General features: G+C 39.5%; 1 protein-coding gene across 1 annotated transcript in view; it reads right to left on the reverse strand.

Moving 5' to 3' along the window:
- Positions 1-763: 763 nt before the first annotated feature.
- The window catches only part of gmds (GDP-mannose 4,6-dehydratase), a 57,547-nt gene continuing 38,718 nt past the window's right edge, over positions 764-19,592 (reverse strand). The window contains exons 10-11 of the mRNA XM_058073865.2: positions 2,387-2,455; positions 764-1,668 (exon numbers count right to left, since the gene is read on the reverse strand). Of these exons, the coding sequence (XP_057929848.1) occupies positions 1,606-1,668; positions 2,387-2,455 (132 nt within the window). The 3' untranslated portion in view covers positions 764-1,605. The remainder of the gene's footprint in view (positions 1,669-2,386; positions 2,456-19,592) is intronic.

A 19,592-nucleotide genomic window follows, 5' to 3' on the forward strand; every position in this document is an offset into this window, starting at 1 on the left:
AAATCTGAAGGTGAAACATTAATGTATAAAGCTTATTTTTTGTTCATAGAGCAATGAACAACTTCATGCTCTGTCACCTTTCTGCTTGATTGATGCACTGTGAGGTGTTCAGGCACATTCGTAATTGTGTTGCGCTAATTGTTTTTCATTTTTATTAAAATACCCCCATGACCACTGGAGTACCCATTCAGGTACGCATACCCCACTTTGGAAACCGAGGCTCTACATCATGGGTGTCCAAAGTGCGTCACGGGAGGTATTTTCGTCCCACAGCTGTATTTTTATTACCCCCTCATGGATATTCTATACATAAAATGAAAGAGGATTCGGGGCCACATTGAAAAGAAATGTTTGAACACATATTACATCAGCAATGATAATTATTGAAATATATTTAGCAGGTTATGGCATCTTTACCTTAGACTATTGAGGAGTTGTAGTGTTTATTAAAAGATAAAGTAAATCCATGGAGGAAAAACATCAAAGCGGCCCCACATTCTTCAATGTTTGTGTATGCGACCCTCGGCGGAAGATGTTTGGGCGCTGCTGCAGCTGCAGTCTTGTTAAAGACTTCAATCAAGTTCAACCTGCAGATGGACGCATTATCACACACAAGTTGCATTTGAGCTGCTCACCGGAATGACAAATAGGCAATTTATTGTCTTAATTGAGGTCAAACTATAAAATAATTTAATATTTTTTATCTGGGTTTTTGTGGATCATCAGCTATATGAATAATTTCTGCAAGGGAACAGAAATACAGTAATACACTCGGTTTTAATAACAATTCACGTTAGTTGCAATATTTTTGCATTTTCTCAAAATGTACTCATTTCTTCATCAAATGTCCCCTTCCTGAAGAATGAATATGAGACCACCTCTTGAGTTCAAATTGAGCGTTAGAGCTGCATAATCACCCTCAGTGTTTATTTAGCTCTGAAGGAGCTTTTGGATATCTGTTTTCCAGATTTTGATCCACTTCACTTTGTTTTCTCGCCAACAAAACAAACGTGATCACAGACTGTGTTCTAGTGCTGTGGAGGGCAGACGTACAGCACCTGTACGCTTTCAGGGGACCAAATAAAGTCATAGCGCATCTGGTTCTCATTGGCTGTCTCTACTGACTTGGCATGTCCAGCGGCAACACGCACACACACACATACATACACACACTCACTAAAAGCTGTTGCTGCATCTTGCCTGTTTTTAATCAAACAATTAATGAAGACGAATGAGTATCCTTTTCAGGTTTCTTCTGTAAGAGCATTCTTAGATTTCACTGTGTCTTTGTGCAAGAACATTGACAAGTTCCATAATCTGCATTCACTTTCTCGCTGTAAATTATTATAACAAAATATTACCTTCAAACATTGATTCCTGTTCCCCAGAGATTGATTCTCAATTGGATATCTCTTCATAAGCTCTGGAACTTAAATAGAACAAAATGCCATAATTAATATACTTAAAAAAAACAACACCAAGTTGTACACCATAACTTCAAGTGGGAAAAAAAAACTAAGGAAAAATTCAACATGGTCCTTTTTGCTGTGTGTTGGTTGGAGTGTTGACATGTTTGTGTCCTAAAATGGACTTCATGGTTTGGTGTCAGGCGTTTGGGTTTTCCTTCATCAGCTGAATGTCAGCCTCCACCATTTCCTTCACCAACGTCTGCAAATACAAATCATGCTTAAAAAAGTCAGCAGAGAGGTTGACGTGCACACAGGAACCATAACACCATTAATGATTAAATACATTATATATGTACATATACTTTGCTTTTAACATTGTGCTTTACATACAGTAAATATGTATATTACAACATGCTAACCACTTGGGCACATTTTGAAATATAAATCATATTTTGTTTTTTTCTTAAAGATCTGATCTCTATTTTTAAATTTGTAAGTTGAACTCTTCACTCTCACCAACACATCAAAAACACATTCTAAAATGAGCAACTGTATACAAACTCTCTATATAAGTCTTCTCCAAAATGTCATGTGAAGGAGACGGGTAAAGGTCATTTAAAGCTATGATCATATTGTTGCTACCTGTACGTCACATCAAGCTTTTAGGCTTCAAATATGTTGTCACTTCAATGCAGTCTGGTTTAGACAGACTTAGCCCTTGAGTGAGTCTCACAGTGGGTGGAGGCGGGGCCGGCAGCATACACACAGAGTGCAACGTAGCAGAAATTAAAATAGAAATTAAAATTGCACTACTATATTGTCATATTTTTTCATTATACTTTTCTTTAAAGTAATGCTACAATCTTGAGTGTCATGTGCCCCCCCTACCAATTAGCTACTGCATGCAAACACATCTCTACTTATCTTTGATAAGTATTATTATCTTTGTAAAGTCTTCAAACCAAACTGACACGCACCTCAAAAGTCACCTTTGGCTTCCAACCCAGCTTCTGGCTTGCTTTAGTGCTGTCACCTTGCAAGTAATCCTAGTAGTACAAAGAGGAGAGAAACAATTTCATCATGTATATCAGGTAGGCATGTAAGGAGTTAGTGTGCATATACAGTAGAGCTCACATATACTGAATTAAATTCTGCATGATTTTTGCTTCTTTTACACACAGAGAAGGAAGGAGTGTCGCCAGCCATCCATCCCCTTTTCATATTCCCACCACCAATCCATGCCCAGACAGTCACACTCATTCTCTGACAGACCGTGATGAATTATGGGACTCCGGTGGCATAACCCCCAGCAGGGATCATCATCATGATCCCTCCCGCCTCATCTCAACAGCCCCTTACTCACTTTGTCCCTTTCTCTCCCTCTTTGTGCTGGGTTCAAAGACCCACTGAGACCACCAAAGAGAGACAAGATTTCCTTATACATCCTCAACTTTTCTAAAAATGGTTTCTCCTGCTCCCCGTGGCCTGCATATTCTGAGAAACACATGTACGCTTTGAGAGGAAGGAAACACATGATGAAAACTGGTCCTAGAAAATCTGGTATCCTAGATTAAAATGGATAACTACTTTAACTGTAAAGATACAGTAACTACCTAAATAGATCACTAATGCACGATAAATCACTCTTCATGATTTTATAACAAAAAGTGTAAAATGAAAATACCGGCCAGGGGAAGGTAGGTGAAAGAAAATCAAGTATTTAATCCCAGAATAACATAAAACAATCCTCAAAACTAGTAAAGCAGAATTAGCCAAGAATACAATTCAAGGGAAACACAAACTGACTCACCAAATACAGTGAGTGTATATCTCTCAGTGGAAATTAAACAAGCCACACGAGGCAATTAACACAATAAATTAACACATAACAGCCAGCAATGTTTGGTAGAGCAGGAAGAGCGAGCACTGCTTGCCGTCTGCTTCCTTTATGCCAGCTCCACCTGATTACCAATCAGGCACACCTGAAAGGCACCTTCCAGGTGTGTCACCACTCTGCAGAGGGGAAGGTGGAAAGAACACACACACACAAACTTCAGGACTAATATAGTCCATCCATTCATTCATTCATTCATTCATTTTCTACCGCTTTTTCCTCACGAGGGTCGCGGGGGTGCTGGAGCCTATCCCAGCTGTCTTCGGGCGAGAGGCGGGGTACACTCTGGACTGATCGCCAGCCAATCACAGGGCACATATAGACAAACAACCATTCACACTCACATTCATACCTATGGACAATTTGGAGTTGCCATTTAATCTAGCATGTTTTTGAAATGTGGGAGGAAATCGGAATACCTGGAGAAAACCCACACCCAATGAAGCCAGGTCTAACCAATCTCCTGACTGTGTGGCCAACATGCCAACAACTCGACCACAGTGCGGCCACCCAAGCTCCATCATATGAGACATATTTATATTGTTATGAGGAAAAGTCAAAGCATTACTTGTAATAATTGTCAGGCAGAAGTACTGTAAAGGGAGAGCAAGCAAGGTAAAGTCAGAGATGCAGAGATTGATCACAAAGCAGAAGATGAAGAAGATCAAGTTGTTACAAACAGAGAAGGAGAGGAAATGGACCAATAAGGGTAAACTAAAGAAGCGGCATCAGCAACTCACTACTTCAGTGTCTGATTTAGGTGTCACAGACCCAGGGCCCAAACAGGTAGCGCTAAAGCGCTATCCACAAGATAGTTTTGGTATGCAGAACACCACAAATGGTTTGAAAAGCACAACTGGATACAATAAAGCAACCAGAATAAAGCTTTCTGCTTCCCATGGAGAGTGTTTTGCAAAAACATCAAACAAGCTTGGTTACATGTGGTTGGAAGAAAGCTTTAGTCATGTTTGGAAAGCATGAGATGGCACAAACACATACTGTAAGCACAGTGTTGTTGCATGGAAACGCTACCAATGTTGCAAAGCTGCAATGTAAATGCAGGACTACTAAAAGGCATCCAGGCATGCGCTTCTTGAGTGAATCATACTTGAATGAACTTGCCCAACGCTACAGTACTACACTACTACAAACAGAGGAAGTTATGGTGGATAAAAACTTTTTTCCCACCAGAAAACAAAGGTATTAAATGTTTTAAAAAAAAATTGAAGTAAAAAGTATCAGTATCGACAAGACTGGCCTTGTATTTATTATTTATAGATCCAGTGAAACCTTGGTTTGCATCCGCCCCGGTTTGCGTGTTTTTTGGTTAGGATACAATATGACGTGCATCTTGTTGTATTATTAGTCAATCCGTATTCTGAATATATATATTTTTATTGTTATATTTTTCATGATGACTACTGTTCCCCAAAACAAGAGCCAGTGAGACATCACACTGCTTTGTCATGAGTTATTTATTCATTCATCTTTATCTTTTAGCACCATTTTGAGTTAGAGTATTGAGGTGAGAAATACTATTGAATTAAAAAAACAACTCATGTCAAAAGAGGAAGGTGGTGGTAGCTCTTGCTTCACCGCTCTCTCTCCAAGATGTGGTGTTGTACAAAAAGCGTACATACTATAATTGCACTAATGTACTGTTGGGTTGTATGTATTGCCAGATATTCTTTCACAGCTCGGAATCAGCTATTTTTATGGCATCTCTGTGTAAAGCTAGAAACTGGACCATCAGCTTTAGCTACACATCAGTGATAAACCAGCCTTTTAAAACAGATGATCAAAACAAAAATAGGACTAAGAAAAGAGAGTTTTGCATTCTATTTGTTTTATCTGCTGGGCAAACCGCATCAAGTTAATCTAGTGGTCGTGTTTATCAACAAGGAAATTACAAAAATCTCTTTAGCGATCTCATTCACCAGGGTTGCCTGTGCAGTGAAATAAAAGCTGCTAAGTGCGTTTCAGCCATATGAATTCAGCCCATTCGAAGCATGTAGCGAATAATTCAACTACAAACTGCAAACAGATGGGGGCACAATATAATCGTCATGTGGATTAGATTTGGAACCAAACCCCAAGATTTTGGTATACAGTTAAAAGCAGTACTCTGCTTGAGCTTAAAATACGTATGTAGTACAAATTCTAAAAACAACTGGTGGGGAAATGTAACACAGCGGGGAAAAAGCCAGTAACTCCTAAAGCATGACATGATGATAAATAAGGAGATCTGGAAGTGAGATAAAAATGATTGATAAAAAAGTATGTCAAGAGTATCGTCAAAACTCTGGGGTAACATTTTTGGCTTCCGCTTCGTAGTTTAATGAAAAATCTTTATAGTATTGGATAAACATTAAAAATTCATACACACTACGGGTCAAAAGTTGACCAAAAATAAACAAAATCCTACATGTACTGTACATCTTAAATCACTTTTGATGGAGGACTTACTGTAAATATTTGAGTTCTGTTAGTTAACAGTAGGGACTAAAAGGCTATTCTTCCTTAAGATCTGATGTATGTAGAACCATGAAGGTGTCAGTGCTCTCAAATGGCAAAGGTATGTAAGCTTGTGTACGGTATGTTAACAGGTGAGGACAGACTGTCAAGACAGATATTGTACGTATATACAGCTGTTCAAAGCCACAGTCACACATCTGTCACTGGCCAACAACTAATGCACCTCAACCAGCATTGCATCATCAAATCCAATCTATCAAAGTACAAAAAGTTGGATCCAACTGGGGAGAAGTGAGGATGAATGAAATAAGAGAAGCTGATGATCTGCATGATAACATGTATTTGAACCATCTGAGGCCGTGCACTGGTGCATTCCGTTAGCACTTCTGCCAGAAGGTTCTGATTGGAAGGGAACCAGAATTTCAAATTGTCAGTTTGCATGCTGTGCCTTCATGGTAGGGCAGTTTTTTCTTTTTTTGGGGAGGGGAACAAAAGTTTCATTTCCTTACAAATTCTCTCATGGACACGTAGCTTTAAATAGGGTTACCCGAACATGAAAAAAAACTCACACAAAGAAACACTGCATTTCTACACCACTGCAAACTACAACCACAATGTATTGTATAGCTATAGGAATTCATTTTAGAGTATTGGTGTAGTTGCAGGCAAGCAGTTGACCATTCGCTGTAAAGATGTGAGATTTTTACTTGGCTCGTCTCTCCACTGTCCCTTTGCCTTTTGAGATCTTCAGATGCCAAGGAGTGTGCACAGTTCTCTTTGTCATCATTAACATTTTCAAAATACTATAAAACTTTGAAGGTTTTTTTAGTAACCATTATGAGCCATTAAAGGGGAACTGCATTTTACCCATCATTCATTCAATGTGAAACATGAGCACACATTTCTTTCCCTTTTCTGTGCATTGTAACGCGAGAAAATGAGTTAATAAGAGCTAGCTAATAATGTACATCTTTAGGACACATACTATTTTGATGCTAGAGCCCTAACAAAAACTTTCCAAAAAATGACAACAGTGTTCCATTTACATAAATGACCTGTATATTACATAGATGACCGAGCTACAGTGATATTGTTATTGCAGCACCTAAAATGAAGTACTAGTACATTTCTGGTGAAGCTACTACCTAGTAACGCTACCTACTGATGCTGGTAATGTGTTGTTAGTTGTAGGTTATAAATCATGTCTTTCACGTGTATTGTTGAAATAAGCCGAATAGTTGGCCCACTCTGAGATTCCACAAGCTATGAACAGAACAACAGGACAGATTAAAGCTGTGGATAGCAGTTCTTAACTTGGACCCGATGACATCGCTACGAAGACTCAGCAAGACACTTGTTTGTTGTGAGCATTTTTTTTAAACTAGCTTACCAGCTCAACACATGTCTTGTGCTGAAAGATATAGCTATTCCATCAGTCGCCATCCCAATGAGAGTGGACATTGGGTGTGTGTTTCACTACAGCCTCACTACAACATGCATGAAAGCTTGCATGCAAGTGTGCGTACAACTGAGAGACAAAGAGAGAAAGCATTAGTGCTCTGTGAGTTATAGCTCAAGTTTCCTTTCCTGACTCCCCATGCAGCTTGGCCTGTGCACAATGTGTTACATGACCTCTAAAGCAGATCTGGACAAAATACGGCCACTCGGCCATATCCGGTACGTTAAAGCCTTTTAATCCGACCTGCTTTAACATCAAAACAGTAGCCAGCAATAGGGTTCACAATGATATTTTCAAATTACCCTTAAGCCTTAAACTATCAAAATTATTCCACTAGTTTGAGATGTTTCTGAGTCTGCGATTTTTAGTGATATACCGGCCATTACAGTGGTAGTGGGTGTGGGTCTGTGTGCAGGGCAGACAGGCAGTGTGTGGCAGTATGCGGCTGAGAGAGACAGGATCAGTTCCAGGAAGTGGATGGCCTCCATGAAGTCATCTTCACCACCGGGAGCAACAACCAGCCCAGGATTTTACACTACTTCCATTAACAACAGCACCACAGAAACTGCGGAAACACGTACAATGTCTGCTTTCATTGGGATGGCTGTGTCTTCCAGCACAAAACTTGTCCTCTGGTAAAAAATGCTGACAGCAAACGAGCATCTTAGCGAATAGCATATATAGCATATAGCAACATATAGCAATAGCATCGTAGCAAAATTTAGAGCTAGTTATGCACTCTTCTGTCTGTGAGTGACGCTGAGACTAGCGGCTGTGTTGCTCTGCCAGATAAATATAATTTTTGTGTTAGCTGCTACAATAACAATATCGCTGTAATGTACTGTGCTGTACAGTTAATATACAAGTCAGTTATGTAAATGGAATACTGTTTGTGCTTTTTGAGGGGTTTTTTTTTGTTAGGTCTTTAGCGTCAAAATAGGTAGGTCCCATGACATGCGTTGTTAGCTAGCATACTAACTTGTTTTCTCTCTTTAGAATGCACAGGAAAGGGAAATAAATGTGTTCATGTTTCACATAGGGCTTATGAATGATGGTGAAATGCAACAAAAATTGCAGTTTTTCTATAACATCTCAAATTGCCAGTGTGCTGGTAAAGCACAAAAGTCGTGCTGATCGCTGATGATGTCATAGACCAGCGACAGAGCTGGGGGACAATGATTTCAGTTCCGGTTCCCAGTTCAGAGCATGCTAACAGGCTGCTAACAGGGACATTTTATGGTAAAAAAAAATGTTATGAACATACAGAACATCCACGCGCAATGTTGTATACCAACTGGGAAATGTATGCAAACTATTGTTGCGTAAATCTTCAACGTAAACTGGAAAATACTGTAACCAGGACGTACTGTAACCAAGGTTTCACTGTATATTATTTAAGAAAGTGTAATTTCCTCAAATCAGTGTGTATAATTGTTTTTCATGAGCATTCACTGAAATTCCTGGATGTGCTTGTGAAAATGTGTATGTGGCTAAGGACACACAAAACACATCAAACAGGATTTTATGCAAGTGTACTTTCAATAACATAGGAGTATGCATAAAATCAAGGTTTCTTTGTGTGTTTGTGCATGTCCTGTGATAGTCATTTCATGTAGGATGTTTATGGGAATGAAACGGGAAATTTGCACCCTCTCTTAATCTATTATTCCTGTGGACGGAAAACAGATCATAATTCATGGAATCAGCAGAAAGCTGCAGATGCGACTAGGAGATGGAAGGAGTTAGAAGGGGATAAGAGGGACGGGTAATAGAATGGGAGGCTCAGGTGACTGTTCACTTCCACTAAGGTCAAAAGTGAAATGTGTCATACATAGTCTCATTATGTGCACATTCTTCCAATTACTCCGCAAAATCAAAACTATCTGAGCAAGACTGACAATGTCACTGCTAAAAAGTGATAAGTAAACAATTGATAGGACTTGCCTGGCACCCACACACAGCATATTAAGTCACATGATAGAAGGCACTCACACAAAAAAGATAATGTAATTCCCTTCCTGTCTGCATTGTCAAGGTTATGTCAGGTGTGTTCCTCTCACTCCTTTTCACCTCAGCTGCACCCTGAAAATGCTCACACATACTCTATGAAACACTAGAACAATAGGAACAGCAGGATACTTTGTTTTGTATCTTACACACTGCAAAAAGGGCTCATCTGGAGGAGAACACATTTTATTTGATAAATAAAACATCTTTATTTCAAAGTCGGAGGATATAGTAAGGATGAGGGAAGAGTATTGTGAAGACTACCTTCTTCAGGACAGTATTTCAGCATTCCTCACCTTATCAGCTTGAAAAATCGTCAGTTCTCATCATGCCCAAACAGGGAGAGCCAGAACTTGAAAGTGTGCTGCTACGGACGGAGAGAGCAAAAAGTTGCTCCTCTTCTTACGGCGTACTCACACTAGGCCAATTGCACCATGCATGGGCCCAATTCACACCGACTAGTCTGACTAGTGCGAGCACCCTAATTCACGTCCAGATACGCCCCCCCACCTCTGGTCTCTGGCATGACGGGAACAAGTTGTCTTAGGCACTGTAATGCAATCACTTCTCAATACTGTGTTGTTATTAATGATAACTGACACAATTTAAAATAGACATAAAATATAAATACTCAACATCATCCAAAAGTGAAACTCACAGCATCCATTCATGTTCAAGACAAGGCAACGCAGCTCTAGTCTCAAAACAACCTGAAAAGTCCATTTGCGATGGATTCAATGCCCTGAGAATAAGTTGCAAGATTTCCACTGCAGAAACTTGTCTCATTTAGTGAGATTAGGGAGAACCTTGCTGTGTCCCCCCCCAAAAAAAACATTTCTCAGAGCCCAAATTCTCTGCAAAAATGTACACAGAACACACTTGTTTTCTTTCTTCCACTTCCGCTCTTCTATTCACCCACCATGATTTAACCAATGTGCAGCTGAGAGCTTGATTATTTATTTTCGAAGAGTTTCATTTCAATCATTTGGAAAAATGAAGCAAAAGAAGAGAAGTGTATGGATGCCTTTTTTAACATTTTAAAACCGCCAAACAGTACGGGGGGCCATGTGGTTGCATTTGCGTTTCTATGGTAACTACTCAAAGAAACCAATTTTGGAAAAACAGAAGACAATTGAAACCACAAACATTCACGTGGTCAAATGTTGAAAACAAGCAAGCAGTCCGAGTCCAGCATATATCCACAATTGCCAACATTTGCTATTTGCAATCTCCTCACCAACTCTCTCCTCCACTCCCTCCCCTCGCCCACTGCCAACTCACATTATATCTGCTGTATAGAAGTCATATTATAATGGTCTACTGATTTTACAGACCTACTTCAAAAATGTTAGTCACAGATCTTAGTATTTTCAGTCTGTTATGGTGCATTTTTTGTTGATTTTCTGTTATGTTATGTATTCTGTTTTGTTATTTTGATCATGTGCTTTAGGTAAAAGAAAGGCTGAGGACTGATGGTGTGTGCTTCTTCTATCAGCTGTCCCTATTATCTTACTCACACCAGTATCTGTAAGTCAAAACACAGTGGAAAGGCGTGTCAAGTTTTTGTCCCAGATCAACAGTATTGTTTGACTCTTACAACAATAATATGGGTTTTTATGTCAAATTTCATGCATCATTTAGCCCTCCACTCTTTATGGAAATAACCACATTGCAAACTGTGCAGACTGCCTGATAATGTATTTGCCTTTAATTGATTCATTGATTGGCTGGATGGATTAAAATGCATCAGAAAGTTTTATATTTTGAATGTTATTTTTAACACAATTTATTTCTGGAATGTTTTTAAATACATTTTATGATGTAAATTTTTAATCAACAAATGCAGAGCCAGATGCAGCCATCAATAGAGCCACATCTGGGTCTACACATTGGTTTACACTCTTGATTTACAGTAAATACAGTCTCCTCTTCGTTTTGATACCAGGTTCATCTATGCACACCTCGATATATTTTGGGTATGTCCTTTTCTAGCAAGGGTTTCCAGAGGAAGATATTCAGTGAGACTTCGCACACGTCACACACAGACATGTCGCAGCAACGGGAAAACGTACATAATGAGGCATCAGTTAGCACAACATGACAGACAAATGTATTAAATAATGTTATGAACTGATGTAATAGACTGAGCAAGAGGCATCTGGGATGGAGGCATAGCTACAAAATGAAGAATGCAGTCCAAGTAATGCAATGGAGTGCCTTACGTTGACAGGAATGTGGCGGCTCCTGAGTTCAGTAGGATTTCACAGTGTGTGAGTAAGGGATTGAATGTGTGTCTAAATACTGGGGTGACTGATGCAGCAGCTCCAGAATTAATTACCCAATCAGGATAACAAGTTAAGGAAACACATTAGAGGGGTCATGGTACAATTAACCTCTCTACTTGTACAAAAAAAACACAGATGCACACATTGTGGACATGAATGTTCATTTCATATATCATGTATCACACAATATTAGTGTTTGTGGACTAAGACCTGATTTGGAAAAAGATGGTATTATGCTTTTATTTTGGAGTATTTCCGATATCCTATAGTGACTACCTGTGTCATAGCCAAGAACCTGGCAGCGTATGGTTGTTTACAGTGGGCTATTGAGTAAGTCAGGGGCTTGAGTGGAGTGGAATAGGATGTGGTTCACACATTCCACCACAGTCTCAGATTACACTACAGGAAACACCGGGTCTGCAAGACACACACGGCCTGACTTGCTGAATTATAAATATAACCCACTTCTTAAACAATTCATCAATGAGCGCTTGTCTTCACTGAAGATATTTTGGATTTTTTTTGTAAATGTCAGGTGACGGGAACTGGCAAAGTAAGAATATCATCGGTCGGTGTCATCACTGCGTTTTTGCTATGGTGATATATATTTTTTTGCTTATTGAATTTCATCAAGTACACATACAGAGGCAAGTATATTTATTTGTCTCAGATGAACTACATTTCCATTTATTCTTGTTTTTATTATTAGTCATGGCAACAAATCAGTAACTTTCAAATATATTCAATTATATATATTTCAGCAGCACGGCGGTCTAGTGGTTAGCGCGCAGACCTCACAGCTAGGAGACCAGGGTTCAATTCCCACGCTCGGCCATCTCTGTGTGGAGTTTGCATGTTCTCCCCGTGCACGTGTGGGTTTTCTCCGAGTACTCCGGTTTCCTCCCACATTCCAAAAACATGCTAGGTTAATTGGAGACTCCAAATTGTCCATAGGTATGAATGTGAGTGTGAATGGTTGTTTGTCTATATGTGCCCTGTGATTGGCTGGCGACCAGTCCAGGGTGTACCCCGCCTCTCGCCCGAAGACAGCTGGGATAGGCTCCAGCACCCCCCGCGACCCTCGTGAGGAAAAAGCGGTAGAAAATGAATGAATATATATTTCAGTATTACAACCATCAATCAAAATACAATTATAGTATTTTAATTGTCTGTGTAGAGGACCATGAAATATACAATGTCATCTTGAACATTGAATGGACTCAAGTATTGAGACATACTTCTTAATGAATGTATCAACAAGAGTTTGTCTTTATTGTAAGTGTTTTCAACTATTACGTGCTTCTAAAAACAACGAAACAGTATGGGGACCATTCCATGATGACTGCACCCTGGGCATTGCTCATCAAGGCATGGTTGGACGAGTTTGGTGAGGAAGCACTTAACAGGCCCACACAAAGGCCCAGATCTTAACGTCATCATCAGATTTGAGATTAACTAGAACATACATTAATAGGAAGGAGTATTTCCCTTTCATACATACAGTATGATACATAATATTACAAGTTTATTCTCATTTTTCAATGTGTCCCTAATACTCAGACATGGTGTGGGTTAATTATCAGTTATAGACATGGAAAAGCTGTTCAGCTCTGCTTCTTCCTACCTCTTTTCAGATATACTGAATTGTGCAAGTGCATTCATGTGATGTTCCGGATGTAACTTGTTGGAGTCTATAGTCATATGGGTGTTATAGGGGTGTCCCAATATTTTCCCATATAGGATACTATGAATAAATCATAATTTACTTTTGAAACCAAATTTCAGGAAAACAATATCCACATGACCAGATCCTCCCATCTTCTCTCCATGACAGTCAGGTAAGCTTGTCATCTAGCGCAGCAGAGAAAACTCCAGCGAACAAAGTCCAGCTGGAACACGGGTGCAAAAACTCACAGTTTGACATGACGCATCCTTTTAGCCTGGCATCATATTAGCCATAGCCAGTAAAACTATTTTATCTTTCCTTCCCTTCTCTTTACACCTAATGTGGCAGGTTTCTCTCATCAGGCCCTATAGCCCTTTCGGCGAGCTGATAGCTCAGGAATCTTGGCCCGGGATGCTCATTGCTCCCTTGCTATCTTTGACTTAGACAGCAGCCAAAAAATTACGGAAAGGTGCTGATGATCTATCACACGGTTGACATGACAGTACAAATAATAGCAAATATCTGCAACACAGCAACAATCAGGCTTTCAGATCGCTGGCAGGCTGCCGAAAGCCCGAGGCAGACTATAGAGACGCAGCCTTGACTCAGGTAAATCACAGGTTCATGCCTTATTAACATGTATGTATTTTTTTCTTGCAAACTTCTATATTCCACATGGATCAACTGCTGGCGAGTACCAGTTCAGTCTGTAGGTTGGCCTGCTGTGGGTCCCAGGGTGGTTCCGCTCTGGCGGTAGGAGGAAACTCCTTCAGGAAATACCAGACTGCCAGACACACACTACACAATCGCTCTTTCTCAGACAAGCAGGTTGACGCTCCAGCAAAAAAAAAAGCTCAAGTCAAGAAGTCTAGGGCTATGTCTCAAAGTGATTAGTTCTGTCAGTATGCTTCATTAATATACTGTGTACACTGTTTCGAACATTTTGACAGGGTACTGCTGTCCCAAACTGTGACTGCTTTTGCACACTTACTGGAAATGATGATCACAATACTCCTGCTTCTTCTTAATCTCATTTTAGTTGTGAATTGCAACTACTTGAGTTAGACCTTTCCCTTATTCTATATGTAAACAAGATGACTATTACAGCTGGAAAAAGTCCATCACTGCACACTCGCCATTTTGAGTGCAACCTCCATGTACTGCATTTTGCCATATTTCTCAGTGTGAAATATACACTGAAAAGGCAAATATAAGTACAGAATTGCACAAACTGAGACAACTGACCCAACTATTCTGTCCTTTTGTGTCTTTGCAGTTATAGTTCTAATCAGCAGCATGATGCGTATTACCTTCCCTTTCCATCATGTCCTCCTCCACACCCACTTCCCTCAACAATAGAGACACCAGGATCACGTTACAGACTCTGCAGGTTAAGGGTCAGTCACATTTTTCAACCCTATCTGTCCCTGTTCCCCCTTACAGATCCTTTCCCAACCTCCTGTCACCTAAATTCACATCAGTTCACGCGTGGCGAGGGAGTGGTATCCGTCGGAAATGCTCCCTCTTGTATATCCCTTCACCCACATACCTTTTTGGTGCCCCTTGACAGGCTGCTCGGTGATCTCAGTGACCACTTGGAGAAAGAGGTAGTTGAACATGTTTAAAACACTGCTGGCCTCTTTGTATCATTGTTTTGGTTTGTCTGTGTTCCATCCCAGTTAAGGCCTGTATTTAATGCTACAGAGGGCTGAGAGCAGCATTGGTCTCATTTACAGTGTACTATAGAAAACCAACCACATTTACAATACAAATGTGTATATTTAGAGTTTCTGTGGCTTCCAGAAAAAGATCTCAGTTTATTTTTAAAATGTCCAGCAGAAAACAAGTATTTTACTACTGAAAAGCGGTTTTCATACAACCTACAGAAAGATAAAGTTGGCATAAAATGAAAAGTACAACTACTGAGCAACAGCTGCTAACAATAATCACAAGACCTGGACGCGAGCTAATTAATAAAAACTCAGCAAATATATGATAACATTCCTAACATTAGGATTTTTTCTGACCGTTTTCAGCCACTGATTTGTTATTATTATTCATTTATTTGCATTTTGCTTTGTAATTTTATAGTAAGAAAATATTTATGGTCTTGTGACATGAGTCGGAGAATTAACCACCAGAGATTAAATTTAAAAAAGTGCATTTTATTTATTTATTTAGAAAAAAAAATGTTTTTTGCTATTTTAAATACACATATTCACTTATAATGTGTTATATTATATTGTTAAAAAATGAGGTTATCATGTCAGAATCTCGTATCAACCCAGGCCACCTTGACTTTTTTTTTTTTACTTTTTTCTTTACATATGTCAATCGTTATGCATTCTAAAGTGACATGCAAATGACATGTTCTTTACCACACAGCTATTCCTCGCCTGCTGTTGTTACTCCTGGTGATGCAGTTCATTTCATATCATTCCTGCTCAAAATCTATGCCCTTCCGAGCATCCATTCAAGTTTCTGAGACCAAGATTGCTTTGAAGGGTTCTCTGAATTGACTCAAATGTTGTCTAATGTTGTTATAGTTTGTGTACATGATTCTGCTGTTTATTTCTGATATGGGTAAAAAAGTTTCTGTCATGATCTATAGCTTTCTCCAACCCCGGTTGTTTGTGTCAGTGAATGTAATAGAAAGTAAAAAAAAAAAAAAAGTAAATGGGTTCTTCAAAGACCGTATTAAAGTCAAGCTTTTTAATAAGCTACCCACACAAGGTATATTTCGTAGCATGTGGTGCAGGATGCAAACACAAATGGCTTAAAAGTTTCACACGGTAGACATGTTTGTTTTGATTTTGCTGCTGTACACTTGCACAAGGTGAAGAAAAGGGGGTGGGGTTCCAATTCTAAACTGTCTTGATGCAGATGGGCCAGGACTTGTGGTCTGTTGCGACTCTTACATTGAAGGCTCCCAGAAGAAAGATTTGATCTTTTTGAGGTACTTCAATCACTGCCTTTTGTAAGTCTTTCACAAATGTGGCTTTTTTTTTGTATGGAGCACTGATGACATGCTATTGCTGTCACTTGAGGAGTTAGAACCTATAGCTGCCATCTGCTGTATTGTTTCCTCGCCACTAAGTAGCAAGCTGGAGTGCCCTGCCCCCCTTGTCATCATTTGTTTAACTGTGGTTGACCTCTGGGCTTTTAAACTGAGTTTCATCTGTTTCGATGTCTTCCCTGATCTCTTGCTGCTTGCCTAAGCTCATGATGCGGAGAGAGTGTGGAGGCCACATTGTACTCGCCCCCTCCCAACTTTGCTGGTTTTCTCCAAAGGAAAGGCCGAGTCAGTACATTTAGAAGTTGTAGGCGCTGCCAGTGACTAGATTGGTTTCCCACCCAGTTCACTGTCTATGGGGCCCTCACGTAGGATTTTTCTGTCTGGGTTTACTCCCTTAGACTTTCACACTCCTGTGTGGTCTACAAGGCAGCAGAAACAGATGCAGCTGGTACCGTCTACAGTCAAATGGTAGCAGTCGAGACTGAGCCATCTCTCAAAAAGTGTTAACTGGAGTAAGTGAAACTGGCTTAAATATGTACAGTATTAAAGGGATAATTCAAGATAACACAAAACCCTCAACAGACTATATAGTTCCATATTCACGTACAGTAAATACAATAATTTCTGAACTATAAGCCGTTACTTTATGCACACAATTTGAACCCAGCAGCTGAAACAATGATATGGATAATTTATATATTTTTAGTGGCTAAACAAGCCAAGTTATGGAAAGACACGTAAAATAGATTGCAGATTGCAGTAGGTTAGGTTTATTTACGATAAAAGAACTATAGTTTCTATGATGCCTAGAGTGCCAATATAACATTCTGAAAACATATGCAGCGATTGTGCTTTGAGCGGACTAATCTTAAGCAAGTTTAATCAAGTGTAGTATTACTACAGCTTCTGCTTGGACCACAGCAGCTGTTGAACTCAAAAGGCATCTCACGTCTCAGCCACCAGAGCACACCAAGTTGAGGTAGGATTGCAAGGTTTATAATGAGACGTTACTTTTAAAATATCACCTTAAAGGACTTCTTGCAGGTGGCCAAGTCTGGATTAATTTTGCACCAAAATGACCCACCAATAGCTACATTTTTTGGTATAGTTACTATTGTTTATGATCATTGTGATTCAGTGCTTATTTGGTGTTTTGATACGTATCAGTAAGCAATGACATGAGAAAGGAGCTAAGTAAAAAATACATTAAATAAATGGATGGGCTGGAGGGAAAAGTGGATGATTTCAAGAAGCAAAATGATTAAAAGGTTCTCATAATATTGCAAATGATGTGCATTATTAGGAAAAAATCTATGCGAATGAAGAATGTGAAAGTGACTGGGTTTCAATGATGTTGCACAAATAGGGCAACATGTAGCCAACTTTCAGTTGCAGTCAAAGGATGCGGAGGTGGATGTCAACAACATTGATAGATGAATTCCAATGTATGAATAACGATGAATAACACCAACACACCTGTCATCATCATAAAGTTCATCAACAAAAAAAAACACGTGTGGTAAAAAACATGGTGGTATTGCTGAACCAGAATAAAGGTACAAAGGTCTGACAAAAACGCAATGCAGACATCACCAAGAAAGCATGCGACTTAAGGAAGCAGGAGAAGATTTAAGGAACTTGAAGTTCAAACTTCACATTCTACAAGCTCATGTAGCTTGAAGTCAACAAAGATCAGCAATTACTCAATAATACAGATATGCCAAATTTAGGAGTACTATTTTTAGTACAACTACAGGGACATACTGCTGACAAGCCACACAATAAAACTCTGGGGGAAAAGTAAACAAGGCTAAGAAGGTGGCAGGTTACTGAGCAATTTTTGTATTAAATGGAAGAACCTAGAATTTCAATCACAGTGTACATGAGGAATAATTCAATGATCAGATCACTTTTTTTGAACAAACATTCTAAAAGAGAGGTTACTGAGAAAGATATTTCATCACGCCACTACATGGAAAGCCATCACTTACTGATAATATCTAACTGCTGCCTCTGACTAATCCAAGAGTGGAATTTGAATGCAAAACCTTTCACAACATGATTGGTCAGGTGTGCTCTTGCTACATAACATTGATGACCTCATCAGGCAAGTTGACAGTTGTTTCTAACCGTCATGAAAAGGCTTTATTCATCTGAATCACTGGAGCCATTGTTTGAGGTTTAGTGACAACAAGACTGATGACGTATAGAAATATGCAGCATGTTTCTGGCAAACGTCGTTATGCACATCTCCGCGCTGGTATGACAGTCATCCAAAGCAAGACCAAACTTCATTCATACCACGGATCAGCAGTTGACAGATAAAGAGGTGTGGTGCATCAACAGAGTTATTTTTAGACTTCAATGTAATAGGTTTATGCTTCCAAATTTCAACAAATAGATAAACAGCTACACAATTTGACTATAATTTTGCAAGCATCTTTACACAAAAACAATGCCAAAGTTGAGGCGCTTTGATTATCTGTGATTAAACTCACCCAGGTACTATAACACTATTCCTGCCCGTTTGGAGGCAAGAGAGGCCACTAAAATGATCAAAATCTTGTGTACACCTTGTGGTTCCAACAATGTTTAAAAAGTAGGATGGGGCATAAAGCCTTCATCTATGAGTCCCATTCAGTTTGGAACTGAATCCAGACTGACACTGAAGATGGGTCATGGATGAGTCTTTGATTACCCAAAACATACGGCCAAGGCAACAAAGGAGTGGCTCAAGAAGAGGGACATTAAGATCCTGGAGTTCCCAAGCAACAGCCTTGAAATATTCAGGACTTCATCAAGATCTGTAAAGAAGACTAGACCAAAATCCTGATGTGCACAATCCTGGTCACCAACTACAGACATATCACATACTTATTTACTTTTGTTTTCTGGATTTTTTGTTGCTGCTCTTTCAGTAAAAAGAAAGCTGCCATAAACATTATAGACTGTTCATGTCAGCAGGTGATCAAATAATTATTTCCCCCAGTGGACATTTTTGCATTTCTTGCAGGAAGGTAATCTTGGCCTTAGGGGCATTCCAAATACCCAAACAGTGCGACTGAAACAAAGATAAGTGGGGCTGCTATGTTGTACAGGGGTATATGACAGTGGAGCAGTTTTGTGAACACAGATATGATGGGAGTGAGACAACAACAGATAGGAAGACAACTTCCCATTCACCAAGACTTATCCTGCACTTGAGGATGCAGAGCTGTCACTCGGCTAGTAGCGTTTTGTGGCCTTAAGCGACACATGAACTTGAAAGTAAAGGGCTGGGTTGCGTTAAATTACACACACACACACACACATACTGTATGGGCATGCACAAACACTAACTTACCATTATACAAGTATATTCTTCTGTATTGATAAACACAG

This window comes from Doryrhamphus excisus, linkage group LG4 (assembly GCF_037039965.1).
Source record: "Doryrhamphus excisus strain RoL-2023G ecotype Guam linkage group LG4, RoL_Dexc_Guam_v1.1, whole genome shotgun sequence".
In the NCBI taxonomy this organism is placed as follows: Eukaryota; Metazoa; Chordata; class Actinopteri; order Syngnathiformes; family Syngnathidae; genus Doryrhamphus; species Doryrhamphus excisus.